Source organism: Falco punctatus (assembly GCF_963210335.1).
Source record: "Falco punctatus genome assembly, chromosome: 6".
Lineage (NCBI taxonomy): Eukaryota > Metazoa > Chordata > Aves > Falconiformes > Falconidae > Falco > Falco punctatus.
This window is the reverse complement of record NC_137585.1, coordinates 92,014,399-92,035,629: the sequence shown is the minus strand read 5'-3', so window position 1 is coordinate 92,035,629 and position 21,231 is coordinate 92,014,399. Positions and strand designations below refer to the sequence as shown.

The 21,231-nt window shown below is 39.3% G+C and overlaps 1 protein-coding gene across 5 annotated transcripts in view; it reads left to right on the top strand.

Annotated features, from left to right (window-relative positions):
* The window catches only part of PIK3CG (phosphatidylinositol-4,5-bisphosphate 3-kinase catalytic subunit gamma), a 36,363-nt gene extending 17,656 nt beyond the window's left edge, over nt 1-18,707 (top strand). For 3 of the 5 annotated variants that reach the window (XM_080392774.1, XM_080392773.1, XM_080392772.1), the window contains exons 6-11: nt 2,316-2,462; nt 3,644-3,734; nt 8,585-8,715; nt 9,305-9,416; nt 11,390-11,547; nt 16,669-18,707. In XM_080392774.1, the coding sequence (XP_080248900.1) occupies nt 2,316-2,462; nt 3,644-3,734; nt 8,585-8,715; nt 9,305-9,416; nt 11,390-11,547; nt 16,669-16,950 (921 nt within the window). In that variant the 3' untranslated portion in view covers nt 16,951-18,707. The other 2 variants (XM_080392775.1, XM_080392776.1) reach the window with 2 other exon arrangements.
* The last annotated feature ends 2,524 nt before the right edge of the window (nt 18,708-21,231 follow it).

Below are 21,231 nucleotides of genomic sequence, written 5' to 3'. Positions count from 1 at the left end.
ATATTCTGCGTTTCTACAACCCCTTTTGGAAAAAAATCTCCTACTTGCAAGTATGTGTCACTGGATAAAAAACCTTTGCTAATATGTCTAAAGGTCTTATTTTACTGAGACTATAATGACATTTCATGGTCTCAGAAAGTTTTTATTCCTAAAGCTATTAGTACTTTTCTGAATGTAATGACATGCCACCAGGCGCTAAAAAAAATGCAATTACCCATAAATTCCTAAACATTAAACAGCAGTTATGATTTTTCCATTCATTTAATCCAGGATTTAACCAGGTAACTGACACTTTTTTTACATTTAATACCTGTATCACTCTTTTATCTGACTTCAGGGGCTTTGGGATACTCAGTTTCTGTTCTTCCAGTTACTTTCTTTGTCTTGCCCTGATTTATATCTGTCATTAATGTTTAGGTCCAGACATCTTAGTAGCAAAAACGTCTACCTTATCTGTTTCTGATTTTTCAATATCTCTATGTTGCTTATGTTGCTTTTGTTGCTTGATTAGAAAATACATTAAGATTTTGTTAGAAATACATTAAGAAACACTTGGCATTTTCTGTGTTGCTGCGTCAAGTTTTGTGGTGAGATTGCAGTGGATAGTTTTGACTCAGAGTTAAAAATAAGATTAATAAATCAGCAGATGTGTTGTGAAAGGAATTGGCTCATGCATCTGCTATGCAATGTGATGTTTGGGTAAAGAAGCACACCTTGGGTTCACTTGATGTGCAGCAAGGAGCCTAAAAGAAAAGAATCCCTTGATTTTTTACCTTAGCAAAGGACGACAAACCATCTCACCTAAGGAACAGGTTGCTGAATAGTAGGGTAGTCAGTTGGGTATTAGTTGTCTAGATCTGGCCATTTTTCTGTTACTTAAACCTGTGCCTTGACAGGCTATAAGCTAGTCTATCTTCAAGCTGAGAGAGTTAAACCCCTCCCAGCTACTCATGACAGAGGTGATGTCAGTACAGAAGTCAATTCAAACATTGTTTACTCAGAAATATAGAATTTGCGGCTTCTTAAATACCATTTTCTTGACTGTGTTTCTCTCTCTTTATTGTGTACAAAAATCATCAACTGCTTGATAGGAAGTAGATTTCAAAACAAAATAAAAGATCTTGCAGGATTTTCTAGTTTTCCTTCACTTAGGAAGTATTCAGCCCTACCAACACCTTCCTAGATGAAGGAAGCAGTAGATTTGCTATGGAAAGTAGTTATGTCCAAAAACAGATGGGTTAGAGCCTTTTTCTTTTTTTTCCAAACTATATAGACAAAAACATTTGATATAACAAACTGCATCGTTAAGCTTTTGTTTCATCTTTATTCTAGCAAGTGCTACTTGTCCATAATCTTCAAACCCTGAAATTTGACTAGTCTAAACCAAATATTAGAAGCAAAATCAGTGTTTCTATTAAGTTCAAAGATTTAACAACTTCTTTCCTTTTTAAAAATAAGGATAGTAAAAACTCTTTTGTTTTAAACTTCAAGCTCAGAACTCCAATCTATGAAACATGAATATTGCAAAATACTTTTCTTTGATTTCATTGATTCTGTTGGCTCTCAAACACTAATGTGCAATTGCTTTTATTATTTTAGATGGCTTTGTTGTACACAGTAATGTTCAACAATGGGCCATGAATTCCAGAATAGAAAGTATTACATACTGCAGTTGTATTAGACATAATAAGTTGAGAAAACATTTGAAATAATGCAATTTCAGTAGTTTTAATGCTGAATTTCTCAAGATGAGAAATGTAATAAAACTAAACAGGGAATTACTTTTCTTATTTTATGAATGAGTATGTTAAATTAGTTTCACAAATGCCATTTTCCCCATGAATTTGAACGATTTCCTAAGGGAGTTGAATCAAGCAGTCTGGAATAACTGAAATTGCTGGAAGTCACAAGGGTGGATGATGTGGTAAATAGCATTGAACAATGTTTCAGTTTTGCAAAGCACCTGCCAGAGTGCTGTTGTGAGGGTACATATTTACCATTTTTTTTCAGAATCTCTTATTCCTGGTTTAAAAGTGTGGGGTTTTTTTTATTCTGTCTGAAGCAGATTTCCAAGTTAAATCCAGTTTCAGAGAGTCAAGGTGTTTCCTTTATCATGAGCAATGTTAAAAGTTGTGCAGGTTTAGTGTGGCTTCATGTGGCAATTGAATACCGTTGCTTGCATGTGCTTTCAGTGTGTTTTTTGTGGTATAACTGATTGGAAGTCAGTAAACTACTCTGTAGCTGGTGTGTGAAAAGCTCAGTTGTGTTGATGTTGGAGTACAATGGCTAGCAAGCAATAAATGTGTCTTTCACAGATAGAGAAATGTAAGGTAATGGCATCTAAGAAGAAGCCCCTCTGGCTTGAGTTTAAATGTGCAGATCCAACGGCTCTATCAAATGAAACCATAGGCATAATCTTCAAACACGGAGACGACCTACGTCAGGACATGCTTATTTTACAGGTATGGTAGCTAAAATGTATAAAATAAGTAACATGAATATTTTAAAATCCTTTTACTTTTCAGAAGTGTGTATATGTTGTCTTTACTGTCCATATGAAATATGAGGATGTCTTTTGTTTTTTAAACTGTGTATAGCAAGGCTAACATCAAAACTGGATCTTCTTTCTTGTACTACAGTTTTTATGTTGTTGTGCTTTGGGTTAACCCTGCTGGGATGGGGAAAGAGGAAAGGAAGAGTAAAAGCAAGAAAACTTGTGAGTTGAGGTAAAAATTTTGTAAGAAAAGGAGAAGTGGAAGAAGAGAGAAAGCAAGCAAAACAAGTGATGCAAAGGTGGTCACTCACCACATCCCATGGGTAGACCAATGCCCAGCCAGTTCTTGCGCAAAAGATGGTTAACCTACCTAACCCCCTTCCTCTCTGGTTTATTGTTGAGTATGACATTTTTCAACATGGAATATTTCTTTGGTTGGTTTGGGTCACCTACCGGGTTGTGTCTTCAACCAACCTCTTGTGCACCCCTGGTCTATTCACAGTGGAGCAGTGAGAAAGAGAGGCAGCCTAGATGCTCTGCAAACACTGTTCAGCAATAGCTGGAACATCAGCACATTACCAGCGTTGCTTTGGTCAACAGCCTAAACCACAGCACCGTGCGAGCTGCTCTGAACAATATTTGAACGTCAACCCAGCCAGACCCAGTACATACTGTTACCCTGTTTTCCCCTGCCATGTGCCATGCATACTTCACAATTTGGTGTTCTAAAGAATCTTCCTTAGTGCAATATGGCCTGTTTTTCTGATGAAGCATTTTTATCATTTATTTATACAATGAATGAAGTTAACAAGTGAAAAAGAAATCAGCAGGTATCAGTGGTTAGTCTGACAAACTTTGACAAAGTTTGTTAGAACTTTGGGGGATACTTAGGGGAAAAAGCTGGACATACCTGTTAATGTACTCAATCTCAGCCCATGTAGAAACCATACAATATATTTATTAATACTTTATTAAAAGTATAGATTGCCTGGGCACAGGACAGATGAGAAAATACAAACCCTTGTTCTGTAACTGATAATCTTGAACAGCTGCATACTTTCTGTATTTATTTCTTAATCTGCAAGACAGACAAGTAAGTAATGTCTGAATAATTTGAAATATCTTAGCTTCTATGTTTGTTTTTACTAGATTCTTCGAATTATGGAATCCATTTGGGAAGCAGAATCCTTGGACCTCTGTTTGTTACCGTATGGTTGTATTTCTACAGGGAACAAAATAGGTACGTGATCACACTGCGATTATAACTACAGTATTTTGAATTTCTAGAAGTTGCATATAGGAAAACTTTTCTGGTCTGCACTGCAGTCCTGTGATAAGTAGCAGTTCAGTATACTTTCTGTGAGCAGCCTTCAGTTGTCTCTTAGCGATGGTTTCTGCCCTTCCGATGATCCTTAACTGCTGCGCTAGGTTAGCTCAATGCGATTCCTGTGCAAGTCCAACTGTTCGGGTCCTGCTCCAAGTTGCTCTTTTGTTATGAAAAAGCGCTGAAGGTGACCTGCTCAAGATGTGTTTTAATGTATTGATAAGAATAAAACAGAGAAAAGAGTTAAAATACCAAAACATTTTTTTTTTTCCTGACCTTCATATCCTATACTACACAGAAGCATTACTCAAGAGGATGCGCAGGCAGTATTTCTTAGTGGGCATTAGCTCCTGCAGTGCAGGTGAAATTTTCCGGAATTTGTGGTGGGAGAAATCGAGTAGTTGCTTACAAAGCTTCTGGAGAGCTGTGTGATGCTGTGTAGATGTACCGTGCTGGGGCGTCAGGCGTGTGCGGCGGGCCGGGGCGGCCGCCGTGCGCAGGTGCCCGCAGCCGCTGCCCGCCAGCCCGCGCCCGCCGGCTCCGAGGCGGCCCCGCCGCTGGGCCGGGCCGAGCCCTCAGCCGCGGCGGCGGCGCCCGCGGGGGGACAGATGGCGGCGGGGGGGAACCCCGGGCCGGGGCAGGGGGTGCCCGGAGGGGGCCGCAACGCGCCGGAGCGGCTCCCGGCAGCGGGGAGCCCCGGCCGGGGCCGGGCTGCGGGCAGGGCCGGTGCCCCCGGGGGCGGGGGGCCCGGGCTGGAGCAGCCTGTGCCGGAGGGGCTGCGCCCCGCGGGAGGGCCCCGCGCAGGAGCGGCCCGGGCAGAGCCGCAGCCCCCCGCGGGAAGGGCTCCCGCTGGAGAAGGGCCTGCAGGAGCGGCTCCCGCCGGAGGGCCCGGGCTGGAGCCGGGCGCCGTGTGAGGAGCCTCCCCCGGAGGGGGCCGCGGCGGCAGAGGCGGCGGCGGACGGACCGGCCGCAGCCCCGGCCCCTCGGGGGAAGGAGGTGGAGAACTCGGGAGTAAAGTTAAGCCCGGGAAGAAGGGAGGGGTGAGGAGGACGTACTTTTAAGATTTGCTTTTACCTCTCATTATCCTCCTCCGATTTGGGGGTATAAATTAATTTCCCCGAGCAGAACCTGTTCTGCCCACCGGTGAGCGATCTCTCCCCGTTCCTATCCCGACCCACTGGCCCCTGTGCCATGGGGCAGTGTCAGAGCAGCCTGGTGGGCACCTGGCAGCCAGCCAGGGCCGACCCACCACAGCAGAGCAATCTGATCGGCTCTGCAAGACTCCAATGACATCCAAAAATGCCAAACTGTTGCATAATTTATCCGTCCTGATGGCTCCAAACTGACTCTTGGTGGTTGGATTTTTATGTATTATGTACCCCAGCACGTCCACGTTGCAGAGTTTCCTGGTATCCAGATAATACAAAACTGGCCATAGAGTCAATTCTGCTGAGCAGTTCTGGAGCGATGGGCTCGAGAAAAGCCTCCTCAGTATAGAAAAATTGGCCATGCGCAAACGCAGCTATTGTGCCGAAAAAAAATGCTTTGGCTGGTATAAGCAGCATGTCAGTGAGACGGATTAGCAAATACAGCTCTGCCATTTACTTACAGCTTGAACATGTGTAAAAATTAGCAAGTTTGTTAATTCCTGTCATCTGTGTAGCTGGCAGTGTGAGAGTAATTGCATGGATTAGTAAAATAATGATATGCTGTGTGTCTCCCATGATGCCCAGCTTTTTAGTTCTTTTCTTTTTCAGCAATATATTTTGTTTTATGGATTGAACAATAATGAACTGAGTCCCAGTAAAATTAAGAACTCTTTGTAATACACATCTGTAATGTAATTCCTCTCTGAAATCCATTGCCCACATAGAATTTTTATCATCCTTTTTTTGACTTCAAGATATCTCAGCAATGTAGAAAACCCAAACTCGTTGATATAATACTTGGTAGTGTGACACAAAAGAATTTCCTTTCTCCTAATGTAAGTGTTTTAAAATTATATAAATTGTATTGATAGAATTCTAATAGTAAAGGAAATGGAAAATTATATATAAAAATACTAACTAGATATAAGGAGGGTTGGTTTTCCCCCTCTCCTTTAGGTAACCTGATTTTTAGAGAGATTTTTAGGACTTGATTTTGTTTAAAATCATCTTAAGACAATATAATGTATCAAAACAGTGGAGGAAGGTGGAGCAATTCTGCAGTCCTAGCATTCATATGTTGAAGTTACAGACTGCATTATTCTTTCATGAATTTTTAATTGACTCCCCATTCTTTTATGTCAAGGAATTAATTGTTTATTTTCCTATACACATGGGGGAGATGTAAGAATTGGGCATCTCTTCAGCACCACAGTAGGAGCATGGTTAATTACATAAAGACTCCAGTTTGCTGAGAATACCTGCAGCCTAAATTAGTAATACCCAATGTGGGACACTTTGATGTAGAGCTTATGCTTGTTTGGAACAAAACCAAAGAGTAGTGGCATGCAAATGTTCTTTCACAGTATTCATATGTGGTTTTCTCCCAAGCTGTTTCTTCCCTCCCTCTTAACATTTCCATGGAATCTGGGGTAGTTTCTGTGGGTTGACACAAGGACGGTACCCCATTCTACGCTGAGCCCAGGGAAATAGCCTGGTGTTTTACACCTGGGGCTGGCATCCCTTCCTGTGTAGAGCTTAGTCTGCTGAAGACATCTGCATTCAGTGTAGTTTGCAGTTTTAGAAACCATCCGTCCTCTGTACCGCGCCACCAAATTGACCTCTGTAGGAGCAACTTGCGCTTCTGTGTATGACTGGTAAAAGATCGTGCCCTATTCTCTCTCCGTTTGACATGGCCATGTGTTGTTCGTGGCTCTGCAAGGCAATTATCACTACTTATTATGCTGCGTCACTGCCAAATTTTGAGAAGTTCAATCTGGCACTTAGTTTAAGAGTCACCTGCTTTAGTACCACAGATCCTCAGAAACACGTAGCATGGTGTGTTTACTGCTCTACTTCCTCCCAGTTAAATACAGCCCAGCTGAGATCCTCTCTCCAGTTACTGAAGCCTCCTCTAGGGCTAACCAGACCTACTGAGAGGCATGTCTGTAGTTAGAAGGATTTGCCAGTGGAGCTGTACTATTCCAGCGGATAATTTTTTTTACCATGATACCTTTGAAGTGTTTACTTGGGCAGAATAAGCTGCACAACATTCTCTGTAGGTTTTACACCACTCTTGGCAGTGCAGTGGAGAATGATCAGTAAAGGGTTTTCTTTAACAGCTGCTTTAAAAGCTGGGGACTTTTCACACTGCTAATCTGCATAGTTATCCTGGGAGAAGTTTTAAATGCAAGGGGAAGCACAAGATGCCTCTTGCCGCAGCTCTGCTCCCCTGAAATCCAGGAGCTGTTGGCCGGTAGAGGGAGATTTGTGAGCACAAGCGGGGAAGCCTTTTCCACAGCTGGAATGTGATCTGGAGCTCACTCCCAGGAGGAAAACAAGAGCTTGACAAGCACAGACCAAAATGCAGAGCTTTTTAATTTGTTGGTGTTGGTGATGGGTTTTGGAGGTCGTGTTTCCACAGTATTTTATTACAAACAAATCCAGGCCACTGTCAAGGCAGAAGAAATACCTCCAGGGGTATTCAGCTATGAATTCAGCCATGTGTGGAAGACAGGGGCAGGAAGAGGTTACTGTGTCATTACTCTGTTACTGAAAAATTTGCACATAATTCAGTAATTTCAAAAGAGTAGGACTGTGAATAGATAGAAATTCATCCATTTCAGAGAGAGTCAAACTGAAACCAAATGAGAAACTGCTTTGAAACACTTTGGGAAGAAATGTTTGCTTGCTTATCTTTGAGCTGGAGCTGAAGCCAGACTTTTACCTAGAAGACACTACTGAACTTGAACCAGAGGAAGAAAATAAAGTATTTCCAGTTACCAAATAAGTTCAACTAAAATCTGACCTTCTGCCATACAGGTATGCCCAGTATGAGGGCAGACTGCGTTTGCTGGTCTTGGCTATAGTGCACAGTTGCGTTGCAGGGCAGAGTTGTGTTGCAGCCTCTCTTTCTGCTTTTCTCTGTAGCCTTCATTGCATGCCATGTTAGTATGAACAGTACTTGTTTCTGCATCATGTTCCTGTGATCTGCTGATTTGCTTTTGCAAGGATCTGTTCAGTTTAGGGACTGACCTCTGGGCCCCAACAGCCAGAGCTTTCCATGAGCAATCCCGCTGCTGTACCTCACTGTGTCATAGAGTTTCTGAACTTTCTGTGCATATGCACACATAAGCTTAAATTGGATTTATCGCAGGAGGCCCAGCTCTGTTCCTCTGCCACAGCTCTAGCCACACTTGCATCCCTATGCTGCTGCAGTGCTGCAGTGTCTCTTCAGCTGCTCAAATCTGTGAAGTTGGAGAGAAGCTGGTGAGAATGTGAATGGTACACGGGCTTCTGCAGGGGATCAAAACAAGAGATAGTTCCTCTCCTTGAGAAAAATCTTATGCAGAGGGTCCCCACTCATCATCTGACTCTTTCCATTTTAAAAGATTTTAAAGTGTCCTGGAAGAGTTTAGGATGCCAGGCTAGTTACGAGCTCTGGCTGGTTTCAGCTGGGAATGAGCAAGAACCACTGTTGATTGTAAAATAAATTTCTGCTCATAACCTATGAATTTCTGCAGTTGATTTTAAAACCAGAGTTTAAAATTTAATTTTGCATATTTATAATATGTTTGATATAAATGTAATAACTTATAACTTCCTTCTTATTTTCTCTAGGAATGATTGAAATTGTGAAAGATGCGACAACAATTGCCAAAATTCAACAGAGTACAGTTGGCAACACTGGTGCATTTAAGGATGAAATACTAAACCAGTGGCTCAAGGAAAGATGCATGATTGAAGAGAAGGTGAGTTCTTTGAATTTTTAAGTAGGATTTTCAAATGCACCCTACTAATTTAGGAGCATGGAGCTCACATGGTTTTCTTTGTGTTACATGAGTTTGAAAAATCCCTTCATTTTCCCTGTACTCAGCCACAGGTGTCTGTGAAAGAGCCTTTAGCATCCAGCTGGCAGGAGAGCTGCTGAGAAGCAAGATGCTTTAGAAGTGACTCCTTTGTCCATAGTATTTAGAATTGATACATGAGGGGCAAATTGAAAGAATAGCTAAGAACACTGAAAGGCAGTGTGGTTTTAGAAGACTTAAATACAGGTTTGGGTGCTCACAGTTCCTTTGCTTATGTAGGTCCACTGACCTACTAGAGCTTTCTGACAGCTTTTTTTCTCATAAAGTGTAAACAACTATATGCTTATTTTATTTGTGCTAAGGGATAGGAGCATTCTCACACGGTAATCCCAGCTGTGCAACAGTGTATTTTAAAGGACAGGTTGTCTAACTGTTGATAGGTACGTGTTGACAGAAGGGTACATGACTTTGAGAATGACTGAATTTAGTTTCTAGCATCGAAGTATTAAGCATCTCTAAGATTTGTTTTTAGTTTCAGGCAGCTGTGGAAAGATTTGTTTATTCTTGTGCTGGATACTGCGTGGCAACCTTTGTACTTGGAATAGGAGACAGGCACAATGACAACATTATGATTACAGAAACAGGTGAGTTATTTTTTTGAGAATTTCATAGAAGTGGGACTTCGCTAGATTTGTCTTTCATTTTAATAAATAATGTATTTAACAGTGCATGAAGAGACACAATCCAGTTCTGTCAGCATTGCTTACAAGTTCAGCTCCTCCTGTGACATAGAGATGTACAGTCACCCCTTTTGGCCTTCATGTTGGCTCTAGTTATTTACCATTCATAACGGCATTCTTTTCAAAGGACAACTTTGTTACAGACTAACTCATGAGGAGTAACACTGATATTTTTTTTTTAGTGTCTAGATCTAAGATCTAAAAGCTAAAAAACTTTAAAAAGCAGACAGCTGTTCACCTGTCTGAAGTGTGGATGTGGTTCTGACAGCGTTCAGTGGAACTGTGTCTGTGTCAGAATTCAGATGTTACTGGACTATTTTCACTCTGAGGAACATTATTGATTTATGTACCTTTGTAAAAAATCCTAGAAGGTAAGCGTACATGGAATGTATTTGTTTTGCTACTGAAGTCTGTGGGATGGTTGCAATCCTCCCAGAAGAACTGCAATTTTACAAACTTTGGTAATTATTTCTGTTGCCGCACGTTGGTTCATCCTTAATTTTACTGACCTCTGGAAGCCCTGGAAAGGACCCCAGAATGAGCAATACACATGGAGGAGTTTTATTTAGTCTAAGAAATTCACTTCCAGTTTCATGATCCCCTTACTTCATAAGCCGTCTTTACATAATGCTAAGAGACAGAAGATACTTTTGAGCTTAGTTAGAAGGCTGTATATTTAATATTAATCATATTATAGTTAAAGTTTTACCAGTTGAAGGTTAGAGAGAAGATGTACCCTGAAGGCAGAAATGAGCTAATTGAAGAGTACAGTAAAAAAGTTCCCCAGAACTCCTTGAGGACACGAAGACATGAAAATGCTGTAATTGCAGCATTATATATAACATAATGCGATGTTAGTGGCCATTGGCAGAAAATAAGGGACAGTTCAGTAGAAAAAGAGACAGAGAAAGAAAGGTTATTCTGTTGTGGCCAGGAGCAGATTTGCCTTAGAATCTTTAATGGGAGCTGTCTTGAGCAACAGAAGCCAGAAGGATTTCCGTCTGAGAGGTCTGCAGAGCGTGTCAGATTCGGTAGGTGGGTAGGACTCAAAAACTGGCTGAAATGCTGGAACACTGAAGGATATTCCACTGAAGGATTATCCACTGAAGGATATCCACTGAAGGATTTTGAAGGATGTAACACTTGGATGAGTGTTAAGTCTCGCCTTACATCATTTGATGTCTTACCTTTTTTTTTATACATGTACCACTATTACAAATCTATGTTTTTAAGTAATCATACTCTTTTATCCTTACATCTTTTCTGCCAGTGAAAGTAATAAAGTAATTTGAAGAGCAGCGGCACACTCCAGTCCTGTAGGTGTAGTGGCCCTTAAAAGGGGAGTTTTTCATCATTTTCCTGGGAGCTGACACAACCTCAAGGTTATCCAAAGGGTGACAATGCACGGTACAGAGTGGTTTAGAAATCAGTAATGCAGGTCTGTGAGGAAGAAGCATGTTCTAGTGACTGAAGCCAAGGAGCTGGATAGCACCAGAATCCCATGGGTATTTGAAACATAATCCACAGCCTTTTCCATGTAGTGGTGTAGTGAGAGGTGATTGTTAAGGATCTGTGGCACAAGCTTTCCTTGGTTGATTTTTGAAAAGCTGTTAAGTGTATGGTTAGAAAATACAGCAGTTCTGCCAGGTTTTTAACAACTGCCAAAGAGACATAAAAAAGTAACTTCGCCAAAAGGACAGAATTATATATTTAAACAAAAAGAGAGAGAGAGAGAGAGAGAACAGTCTTTTCTGCTGAACTAAAGAGTAATCGTGTATACTCCAACAAAGAGTTTTTAGAATTATTGTCGATACAAGTAAGTGTTCCTGGCAGATTATTGTATTTGAGCCTAACTGTGACTTCTTCTCTTTACAAAGGTAATCTTTTCCATATTGATTTCGGTCATATTCTTGGGAATTATAAAAGCTTCCTTGGAATTAATAAAGAAAGAGTTCCTTTTGTGCTGACTCCAGATTTTCTGTTTGTCATGGGGACTTCTGGAAAGAAGACAAGTCTCCATTTCCATAAATTTCAGGTAAAGAGTGAATATCTAGCTGCAAATCAATTAAGCAGTGTTTTTTTACCCTCTGAAATGAACATTAGTGCCTTAGTATCCAAAGGTCTAGGCTCCTGGGTATTATGTTAATAAAATTTACTGAATAATAATACAATTCCAAGATATTTGAGGCCAAGCTAAGAGCAAAAATTATCAGTAGGATTATGGGAACTAGAATTCAAACATCAACAAAGCCACAATGAAAAGATTCAGTTAGTAGCCGACCAGATAGGCTGTCCTTTCTTGTCTTGATTAAAAATACTTTGTAGAGGGCTTCAGTATTTGTGCAGTTGGAGGAGACTCAAAGCACTGAGCAGAGCCTTTTGTGTAGTACGAGCAGGTGCGAGGCATTCCTCAGCTGGCTCTATCGTGTTACTCCCTCCTGATTCTGCCTTCCTGTTCTGGGGCTGAGACTAGTGCATCTGAATAGAAATCTGCAGTGACCCTAAGCAGTGTCAGGTTCTGGTTTTGTGAAGTGGATGGACTTAATGCTCTGGAAGAAGAGAATGGTGTTAAAGATCTGTTCCATTGCGGCTTCTCTTTGAAACTGAACCCCTCGAAAACAGTTGCTATTTTTCAAGCTTGTGTAGGACCTGGCCAAGGAGGGAGCAAAGCAAAATGTTCTTTAGTATGTTTAATGAAATGGCTAGAGCATGGCTGAGCAGGAGTAAATGGATGTCTGCGGTGTTACTCCTGTGCTTATCGTTAGGGTCTTTAAATTCTTTAAATAAATGCCTGATTTAGAAAGCAGGTTCCCTATAATATCAAAAGAAAAAGTTTCCTCCAGAGGGTGAGTCAAAGCAAAAGCCTGACTTAGGTGTTCTGGATTTCTTGTGGATGAACCAGTCTCTCTGTCCTTGTAAGGAGTCTGTTTTTCTAACCTGAGTACCTAATTAAGGATAGTGAATACATCACTTTGAAGACATACATGACTGGACAGCAAACAGCAAAGCAGTTGTCATCCTTGAGCCCAGACATCTGAAAATAACTAAAGAACCAGTTGCGTTTTTTGAGTCTGTTTTGCGCAAGGACTGGTTTTATCACAGTGCAGGTGTTTTGAAGGAGGCTTGTAGCTCAAAAGATTTAAAAGCAGGGTGGTTTTGCTGTGGGAGGGGAATGCTGAGCCCATGCTCTCAGAGAAGCCTGTGAGCTGTGCTACCTACAGGAAAGATACTGTTGCTGCAGCTGTAAGCTGTGTGCAAGTGTGGGGCTGAAACACCACTCTAGGGTATGTCATTTCATAGAAGACCTCTGTTCTGGAAGCAGAAAATAACTGAAAATGTGAAACTGCGCTAATGGAGAATTGGAAGGCTAGCAACCTGTTAGTGTCCGCAGTGAGGTGATGGATCGTCCAGCTTTTTATAGAATATCTGACCTTTACTTCAGCAGCCGAAATACCAAAATCCATAGGAGGTGATTTTGGTCTTAACCTCTCTTCCGTAAGCCATGCCTTCATCATACACTCCTGGATTTGACTGGATACGCATTTTGTTAGTCTGGTACACGTTTCTAAATACTGCTACCATCCCACTAATGTGGATGGTTTAGGAATGCCGTGATAGTGCCAGTGTCATTTCTGCTGGTGTCATTAACCAGATGAAAGGTGATTGATGTGCTTTACCTTTGTGAACTGTGACCGTGATATGTGACCTGGTCATTTTAAGTGGATGATTTAAGCACCGGCAACAATAATACCAACCAAAATGTGTAAGTTCATGTACAATTCTACTGCATTAGATACTGTTTATAAACTTCTATTCCAGTAGTACATTGAAAGGCTTTTCTGTCTTAAACACCAATAAAAAGTTAAAATACTTCCATACAAGTAAAATAGTAATACAGAGCAAGATCTGCATCGCATATTTTTTGGTAAAAAAAGTATGTTTTAATTATATAGTCAGAGTACAAAAATAAATGAAATATAGCTTCACTTTTCAACTGGCTGATTTCATCATGTTTCCGAATATTGAGGGATTCATGCAGTGTGCCTGCTGACTCATTCGTGTATTAATGGAAAAGTCTCAGCATTTATCCTTCATTAATTTTTAAGAGCATCTCTCATTAATTTGTACTTCAACTACATTAAAATAGGTTGTACTTTAGAGGAGTCCTTTGTTTTTTACAGGCTTCAGTGGTTTTAATATTTTAAAATATCTACTTAAAAAAAAAAAAAGTATTTCTCTGTCATCTGTTGGATACAGTCCATACAGATGTGTTAGCTATAGCTCTTGTTGCAGCTGTCAGAGGAGGCTAATTAGACAAATAATTTTGACCAAAGTTCACTGCAACAGAGCATAGTTTGTTATTAGTGAACTTCTAAAGCTGCCAGTGGCCTGGCAACTTTTCTGGAACTAGCAATAATGCTCATTCCTATAAGCTTAATCTAAATTTTGCTTCCCTTTTTGTTTGTCTTCACTGTGATGGTTTAATGAAAATTAGAGGCCAGAGGTTATTAATGACATCACAGAAATGCTTAGTAGGAAGCAGTATTTGATGGTCTGTTGTCCTAATTGCAAAAAATGTATTTAAGCATGACTTAATCTGAGAAGACGAGTGTTTTTCTGTTCCATCTATGAATTTTTCAGCTGCCTTAGTACTGTCCAGATTTCTCTTGCTGTGAGTATCATATGTGGTGGCATTTCCTTTCCAGCCTTTGGCTGAAACCCATGCAACTCTTACTCCTATGTGCATGTGATTTTTTCACTTCTTACTTGTAGAAACCCTTGAGAGAACCTCATCTGAGATCTTTGTGGTCTTTTGAGCTTTCTCCACCTACCTATTATTAGTTTGCCTAAAATTGTCTTTGCTAGTTTTTGCATTAGATTTTGAATGCATTTGTATTCATTACATTTAATTTAATTCATTCATTTTCATTCTCTGCTGACTTGATAATAGACAGCTGTATTTTCAGTACTAATCAAATTCTTCTATACCATTTGTTTACAAATCCTCATGTGTTTGTCAAATAAAGGTGACAGAAAGCAGAAGGGTGTCCAATTCGTGATTGAAAAATACTTACTTGTAGTACACTGTACAGGGAAGGGATGGCTTATAAACAGAACTCGGACACTTTGTATTATAAAAATGTCTGACCTTTAGGATACTAATACTTTGAACAGTTTCAAGCTCTCAAAATAATTGGGTTTTTATTTTCTGTTGGACAATGGGATTTTCGTTTCTTCTCATTTTGCCTATGGCTTATGATTAGTTAGCAGCTTCCTCCTTAACCCCATGGTAAACATCTACATATCCGTGACACATAACTATGTGTTATTTTTAGTTCTCTCTGCCTCTCTCAGAAGTGTAAAAATTAGTTTTCTTGGAAGATGTTAATTCAAAATTCCATTCAGTTCCTGTCTGAATAAATAACTGTAACAGGCAGATACAGATTTTTTAAATCTTCTGAATTCCTGGAAAGACTGCCTTTGAGATGCAGTGATGCCAGGTTCTTGACTGCATAATTGTTTTACTGTCTCAGACACTGCAGTAGTGAGATGCATCATCCATAGAGAAATATAAAACCTTTGATATAACTATAAAGAGCTTTCATCCCTTTCAAGGGGAACAAAACACACACTAACTCTTGTGACAAGATTTCCCTGTTTGAAGTTGATAATACATAAGTAGAATTTGTTTTTTTTTACTTTTCCCCTTGGTGTCATGGAAAGAAACTAATCCCTGTGATAAGATGATGATGTTTTTTGTTGCAAATTGTGCTTTGACCATTGCAATTTATCTTCTGCTTCACTAGAGCTAAACTAACATTAGAGATCATAAGTATGACCTTATTTCAGGACAGGGTTTATTTGGAAACAGTGAAAGATTTAAGGGCCCAGGCAACAGGAAAAAAACAACCCTACAGACAGATCTTCAACATATCATCTTCCTTCCTTAGTATCTTCCTAACCTGTCTGGTTGGTTGTCCTGGTGTTGCTGATAGGAACAGTGATAGATGTTAAGACTATTCGGGTACTTAGTGTTTCTAAGGAAGAAAGATACCATAGACCTTGTCAAAAATAAACTGTGTTCTAGAGGGCTGATGAGATTTGGTGGAACTTTACATGACAATATTTGGATTTCTTAAGAATTATTTAATCAATTCATGTACATTTCTGGAATTATTAAATTGGATATTTACTTGGTTAAAAATTAGCATTGCTTAAGCTTTGATTTTAATAGCAACAACTTTCTTAGAAATATTTTTAACCTTTTTACATTACTGCATTACAGGCTCAATTTTCTATATATGATTGATTTCTTTGCATTGTATTCCTTAAGATGTTATTTCTAAAAGTAAATGAGTAATAAATTTAATATAAGACATAATAATGTCAGTTTATGTATTAGTCACTTAGCATTAAGTATTCTTTTAAAAAGCATTGCATGTTTTTCCAAGCTGCAGAATTTTCATTCTTCTAAAGGTTATGTTGTTAAGCACAAATTACTTATATGTGGAAGTGAAAAAGCTATAAAAAAAATATCTATGGAATCCAGTATGACAGTACATAAACATAGAAGTCCTACAGCAAGGCAGTGTGCTTGAAAACTAGAGCTGTCAGATGGAAAAATTTATCAGAACGCCAAGCCTGAAAAATCTTCTCCATTAAAAAACCCGTCACCTCTGCAAAGTTAATAGACGTATATATGAAATAAAGAACGGTCCCCTGGAGGTGCTGCTTTATTCGGTATCACTTGCCAGCTATGGTCTTTAAATGGGAACATACAAATTGGAAAGAAAGATAGTGAATTATTGCTGTCTATTTTAACAGCCACAGAAAGAGATTATATGACAGGTAAATTAATTTGAAGTTTTTGTGAAGCTAAGGTTTTATGCTTTAGCAGTTAATATTATTAAAAAGAGCCTTTAGTTTCTACGTCAAAACAGTACCTGTTGCCCCAAGGTGTGGTGATGAATGAATATCAAATGACAGATGCAGAAGTTTGCTTCATGTTTCTGCTCAGGTGAACGTTTCTGTTGGGTCTCCTCTCTCTGATGTACTCGAGCGATTCCGTAGTGTTGGTTAATGAGAGTCCTGTGAAATTCCTACACCATCCCTCTCAGTTCACTCATCAACTAACAAAAAATCTTCTCTCTTGTAGGATGTATGTGTGAAGGCTTATTTAGCTCTTCGACATCACACAAACCTGCTGATCATCCTGTTTTCCATGATGCTAATGACTGGTATGCCCCAATTAACCAGCAAAGAGGATATTGAATATATCCGGGATGCACTGACAGTAGGGAAAAGCGAAGAAGATGCCAAAAAGCATTTTCTTGATCAGATAGAGGTTTGCAGAGATAAGGGCTGGACTGTGCAATTTAACTGGTTTTTACATCTTGTGCTTGGAATTAAACAAGGAGTAGAAAAGCATTCTGCTTAATATTTTATGTAAATTAACTGTGGGCGTGAATAGGAGGTTAGTTAATCTACATGTTATTTAAGAATTTTGAATAAATGAGCAGTCAAAATTGCATTTACTTTGCTGGCAGCTTAAATGGATCTTCTAAAAAGGCAAGGACTTTTGCTCTGCCCCTCCAGAAGATCTTCCTGCAGTTAAGATTTTATTTTTTTTTTAATGTCTAATGACAGTTCAAGTTGCTGGATTCTTTTAACTAGTTACTTTGCTGATGTTGCCTGCATTTTTCTTGTTTTCTTTAGTAATAATTTCAGATAAATATGAAGGAGGAGCTTGATTAAGACGATAACCGGCAAATTCAAATAGCGAATTCCCTGATGTTACCTCAATTGTTCATGAGGGTCAAGTCCTTCAAAAGAAGAAGAATCTATTTAAAATCTATGGTTGTATTGAAATCCCTGTAGGCAATTCACTTCTTTCTCGGGATGACTTACACTCAGGTGTTGTTCACCCACATCCTTCTCTTTTGTCCCTTCCTTAACACTTTGTCCTTTTTGGTTTTTAGTATGTTGTCAGTAGAAAACAGCTTTGGCTCTACCACTAGAGGAAATTACCTTACTATTATTGTAGTCTCCTGACATAGCCAACTGAGCTTGCCTGTCCTGCCAGGAGAACTTCGTAGTTACCTGGAAGTTCCTCAGGTTTGAACCTGAAATTCTGAAGGTTTCATTTTGAAAGGTTTTTTATTGTACTTTTGAATGGGGAATGTCCATATTATATCGCAGATTATATTCTTACTGTAAAGTTATTAAAATTCCACCTGTATAGTAAAAGCTTTGTAAAAAGCAATGGTACTTCCTTAGTCCTCAGAGAAAACTCCTTATGTAAGAGTAATTGACATTTTACCAGATATTTGAGAAACCCAAAGTTATTTATTCTTTGGTAATATATTTTCAGGATATACCTAGAAGAAATTAAATGTAATCTTTGAAATTGTGTATATTTTGCTATTTATTTTTAAATTCCTAAAGAGACTATACTACTGAAAAACTATTTATGAAAGAAAAAAATCCTTATCTTTAATTTCAATATTTAAACTTAAAAGAGGAAAAAATGGGCAGTGTTAAGTAGAATTGTAATTTCTCTACTGTAGGATGCTTGCAAATCATCAAGTCTGCCTATGGTAGGAAAACAAAAAAAATATATAGCATGAATTAGTCTTTGACTTGAATTACTATGGTATACTTCCTGCTAATTGATCTTTACCAAAGAGAGAAGATGGCTTACACTATTGCTTTTTTGCACTTGTGCCCATGTAATTTCTTCTTTCATTGTAGTGTTACATGGGTTTTACATTACATATAAATGATTAACTGAATTTTTAAATTCTGTTATCATTTGCTTTGATCATTTCACAGAACTTAAGATTTTAACTACTGCTACCACTGTTACTACTGAGTGTATTCTTGAAGGATTTTTGATAAATGTACTGTAATTGGTGTCTCAGTTATGAGATATAGTCAATCTATTCTTGAAATGTAGATGTTTAATTGGTTAGTGTGCACAATTTTTTTTGGATGATGTATATGGTAAGACTCTAGTTAAGGAAATTTTAAAAGTTAAAATATAGACTATTTTGTTGTTCTGTTACATTATAATTCTGTGCAAGATAGGCTTAAGACCATACTAAAATATAAACTAAATGGTGAATATTGTCTGTAAAATGATATTTTTTAGATTTGTATTTTCTAGATCTGAAATAAATTTACATGTTATATTCATTTGATTATCATTAATGAATAAGCAGCTTAGCCCCAAATACACATAAATATTTTATGTTCAGTTACATAAAGACTATGTAACCTCAGTAAGAAATCATATTCAAAGTCTCACACAGAGGAATTGGTTTAGCTCCACATTAATAACTCCATATGATGTCAGATATCTGAATTTCAATAGGCTGTCATATTAGAATTGCAGTTATTAGAATTGTAAAACGTGAATAGAATATTACCACATTCTAAGACAACTTTATTGATTCCTAGTTTATTCTATAAAGAAAAATCTGAAGATTTTAGTAAGTTCCTAGTTTTAAAAAGTAAATCTACTGCTAAATTTAACTGCAGCATGGGGAAATAAATGCTAGTCACAACTTCAAGGGAAATGGCATTTTTGAAGCAGCCTCCATTTGCAGAAAAGATCTGTGAGAGATCAGCACCCAGGGGAAAGCAGTTTAGTCCTGCACTAAACCGATGATTTTTATCAGCAGTTTACAATGTTCTGTACCGAATTGTATACAATGTTTGTTACAGACATCTGAAATCCTCTGTGCTGAGCTACTTAGCAGACTTCTGCATTGCTTTCCTTGCCCGTGAAGCCCACCCTTGGGCTGCCTGGGCAGAGCTAAGCTGCCTTGTGCCTTCCTTTGAACACCCCTTCTGCATCAGGCGTTGGGTGTTCGCCAGCCTGACTTCCAGGAGATCAAAAGTAGCTGCCAGATCTCCTTTTTACCTACAGAACAAGCTATTAGGCAGCTTACCAGCACTTTATTTATAAATAACTGTGCATTCATGTGGCTGATTTTCCTTTGGCTTTCATATGCTTCTGGAAACCTCCACCCGCAACTGACTGTTTTCTGGCAAGCCCTGACACAAAGGAGAACAACGCAGAGATGTGGTTTCAGGCAGCCCAGCTTCAAGGCAAGTGGAATTGCTTTTTGGGTGGTGAGCGGGTGGGCATGAGTACATGTCTGCCTGTCCCAGCGCAGCATTCTGCGGTGGCAGCTCTGTACCCACGGCCTCGAAAGCTGGAGCTTTAGCACAGCCACCACTGCCGGAGCAAGAGTCTGAACCACGGTTTCCTGAGGTTGGGCCTGATGTCTTCCAGTGCATAAACACACCAACTCTTCAGAATAGCTGTGTGACAAGGGCCATAAAACAGGAAATGTAAATTAGTCACTGACCACATTTTGCACAGGCTCTAACACAGCCTGCAGAGAAAGAAAATTACTAAAATTTCTGAGCAGGTCTCTATTATCATCCTTGTTTCCTGTTAGCCTCAAGATTTTTTTTGAAAAGTATTTTTGAGGGCTACTTTTTCTTTAAGACGTATTATATTTTCTTGGTAGTCTAATTTTGTGTTACTACTCTGTTACTAACAGTGGAAATTTGTATCTATTCTTAGAGTCAGTGCCTCGAACTCAGCTATGACTTGACCTGTACTTTGGCTCCAGCACAGAGATGTCGGTTAGTGATGAGTGTGTCCCTAAGGTTCCTGCCTAATTATATTCCAGGACAGGATGAGAAGTTGAAATGGACCTCAGGTGTACAGTGTGATTATATTGAGATTAAATACACTGGTTGCACTTGTTAGAGGTATTTAATCTATCATTAGCAGGATATTTAGTCTTATTTAACACATTTAGTGTAATTTCCTCTAAAATGTGACCAATTATACAGAAATACAGATATGAACAACTGACGAGAAAAAAAATAATCAATGGAAATTATAACTCTTTTAGGGTATTTTTCATTATAAACTTTTTTACTGTCTACCACCAGTGTTCTGCAGATCCCCCTGAGTAGTCCTAAGGATTATGCAGATTACAGACTCTCTGCTGATGACTTTCTAATGCAGTTTGTGTAAAGTGATTTTGAAAATAAGAAATAACTAAAAGAAAAATGTGGGATACTAAACTGTCTGCAGGGCCTGGTGGGCCCTTTGAGTCTTCCAGTAACACTGAAGTATTTTAAAAACAGTGATGTGCTTTCATGAATTTTCTAATTGCAATTTATACAATATATGTTGGCAACAGCATTCCAGAAATCACCTATTCTGGACAAAAGTCTGCAGAAAGAGGTTCCTGCTGTGCTCACCCCACTCCGCATTTTGGAAGGAGGATTGGCCAAGAAAAAGTGCTCATGTGTTTTTAAAGTGTGTGGCCCATTTACAGAAAATAAGATTCATGCTGCAGAAGAGAAAGCAGTTCGTCTGCAGTTACACCGTTAATAATAATGACTAACCAAAGATACAATTACATGGTTATACCCGTGTGAGGTTTGTACGTTATTATGCTGTTAGAGAAGAGAGGCGTTGGCAAGCGCTTCTAGTAAAATACAGGGAGGGGGTCAGAAGGACATGGCTTTTCCTGGCTTTTTGAGCATCAGTGGGGGGTCTCATACCTGGTGAGAGAGAGGCTGGTGTCCTGCCTGTTGGTGATGAGCAAGTGGGCACTTGACAGGAAAAACTTCCCTTCCTGCCCCTGGGAGTGGTTGTTTCAGCGGGTGCATGGCAGCACTTGACATG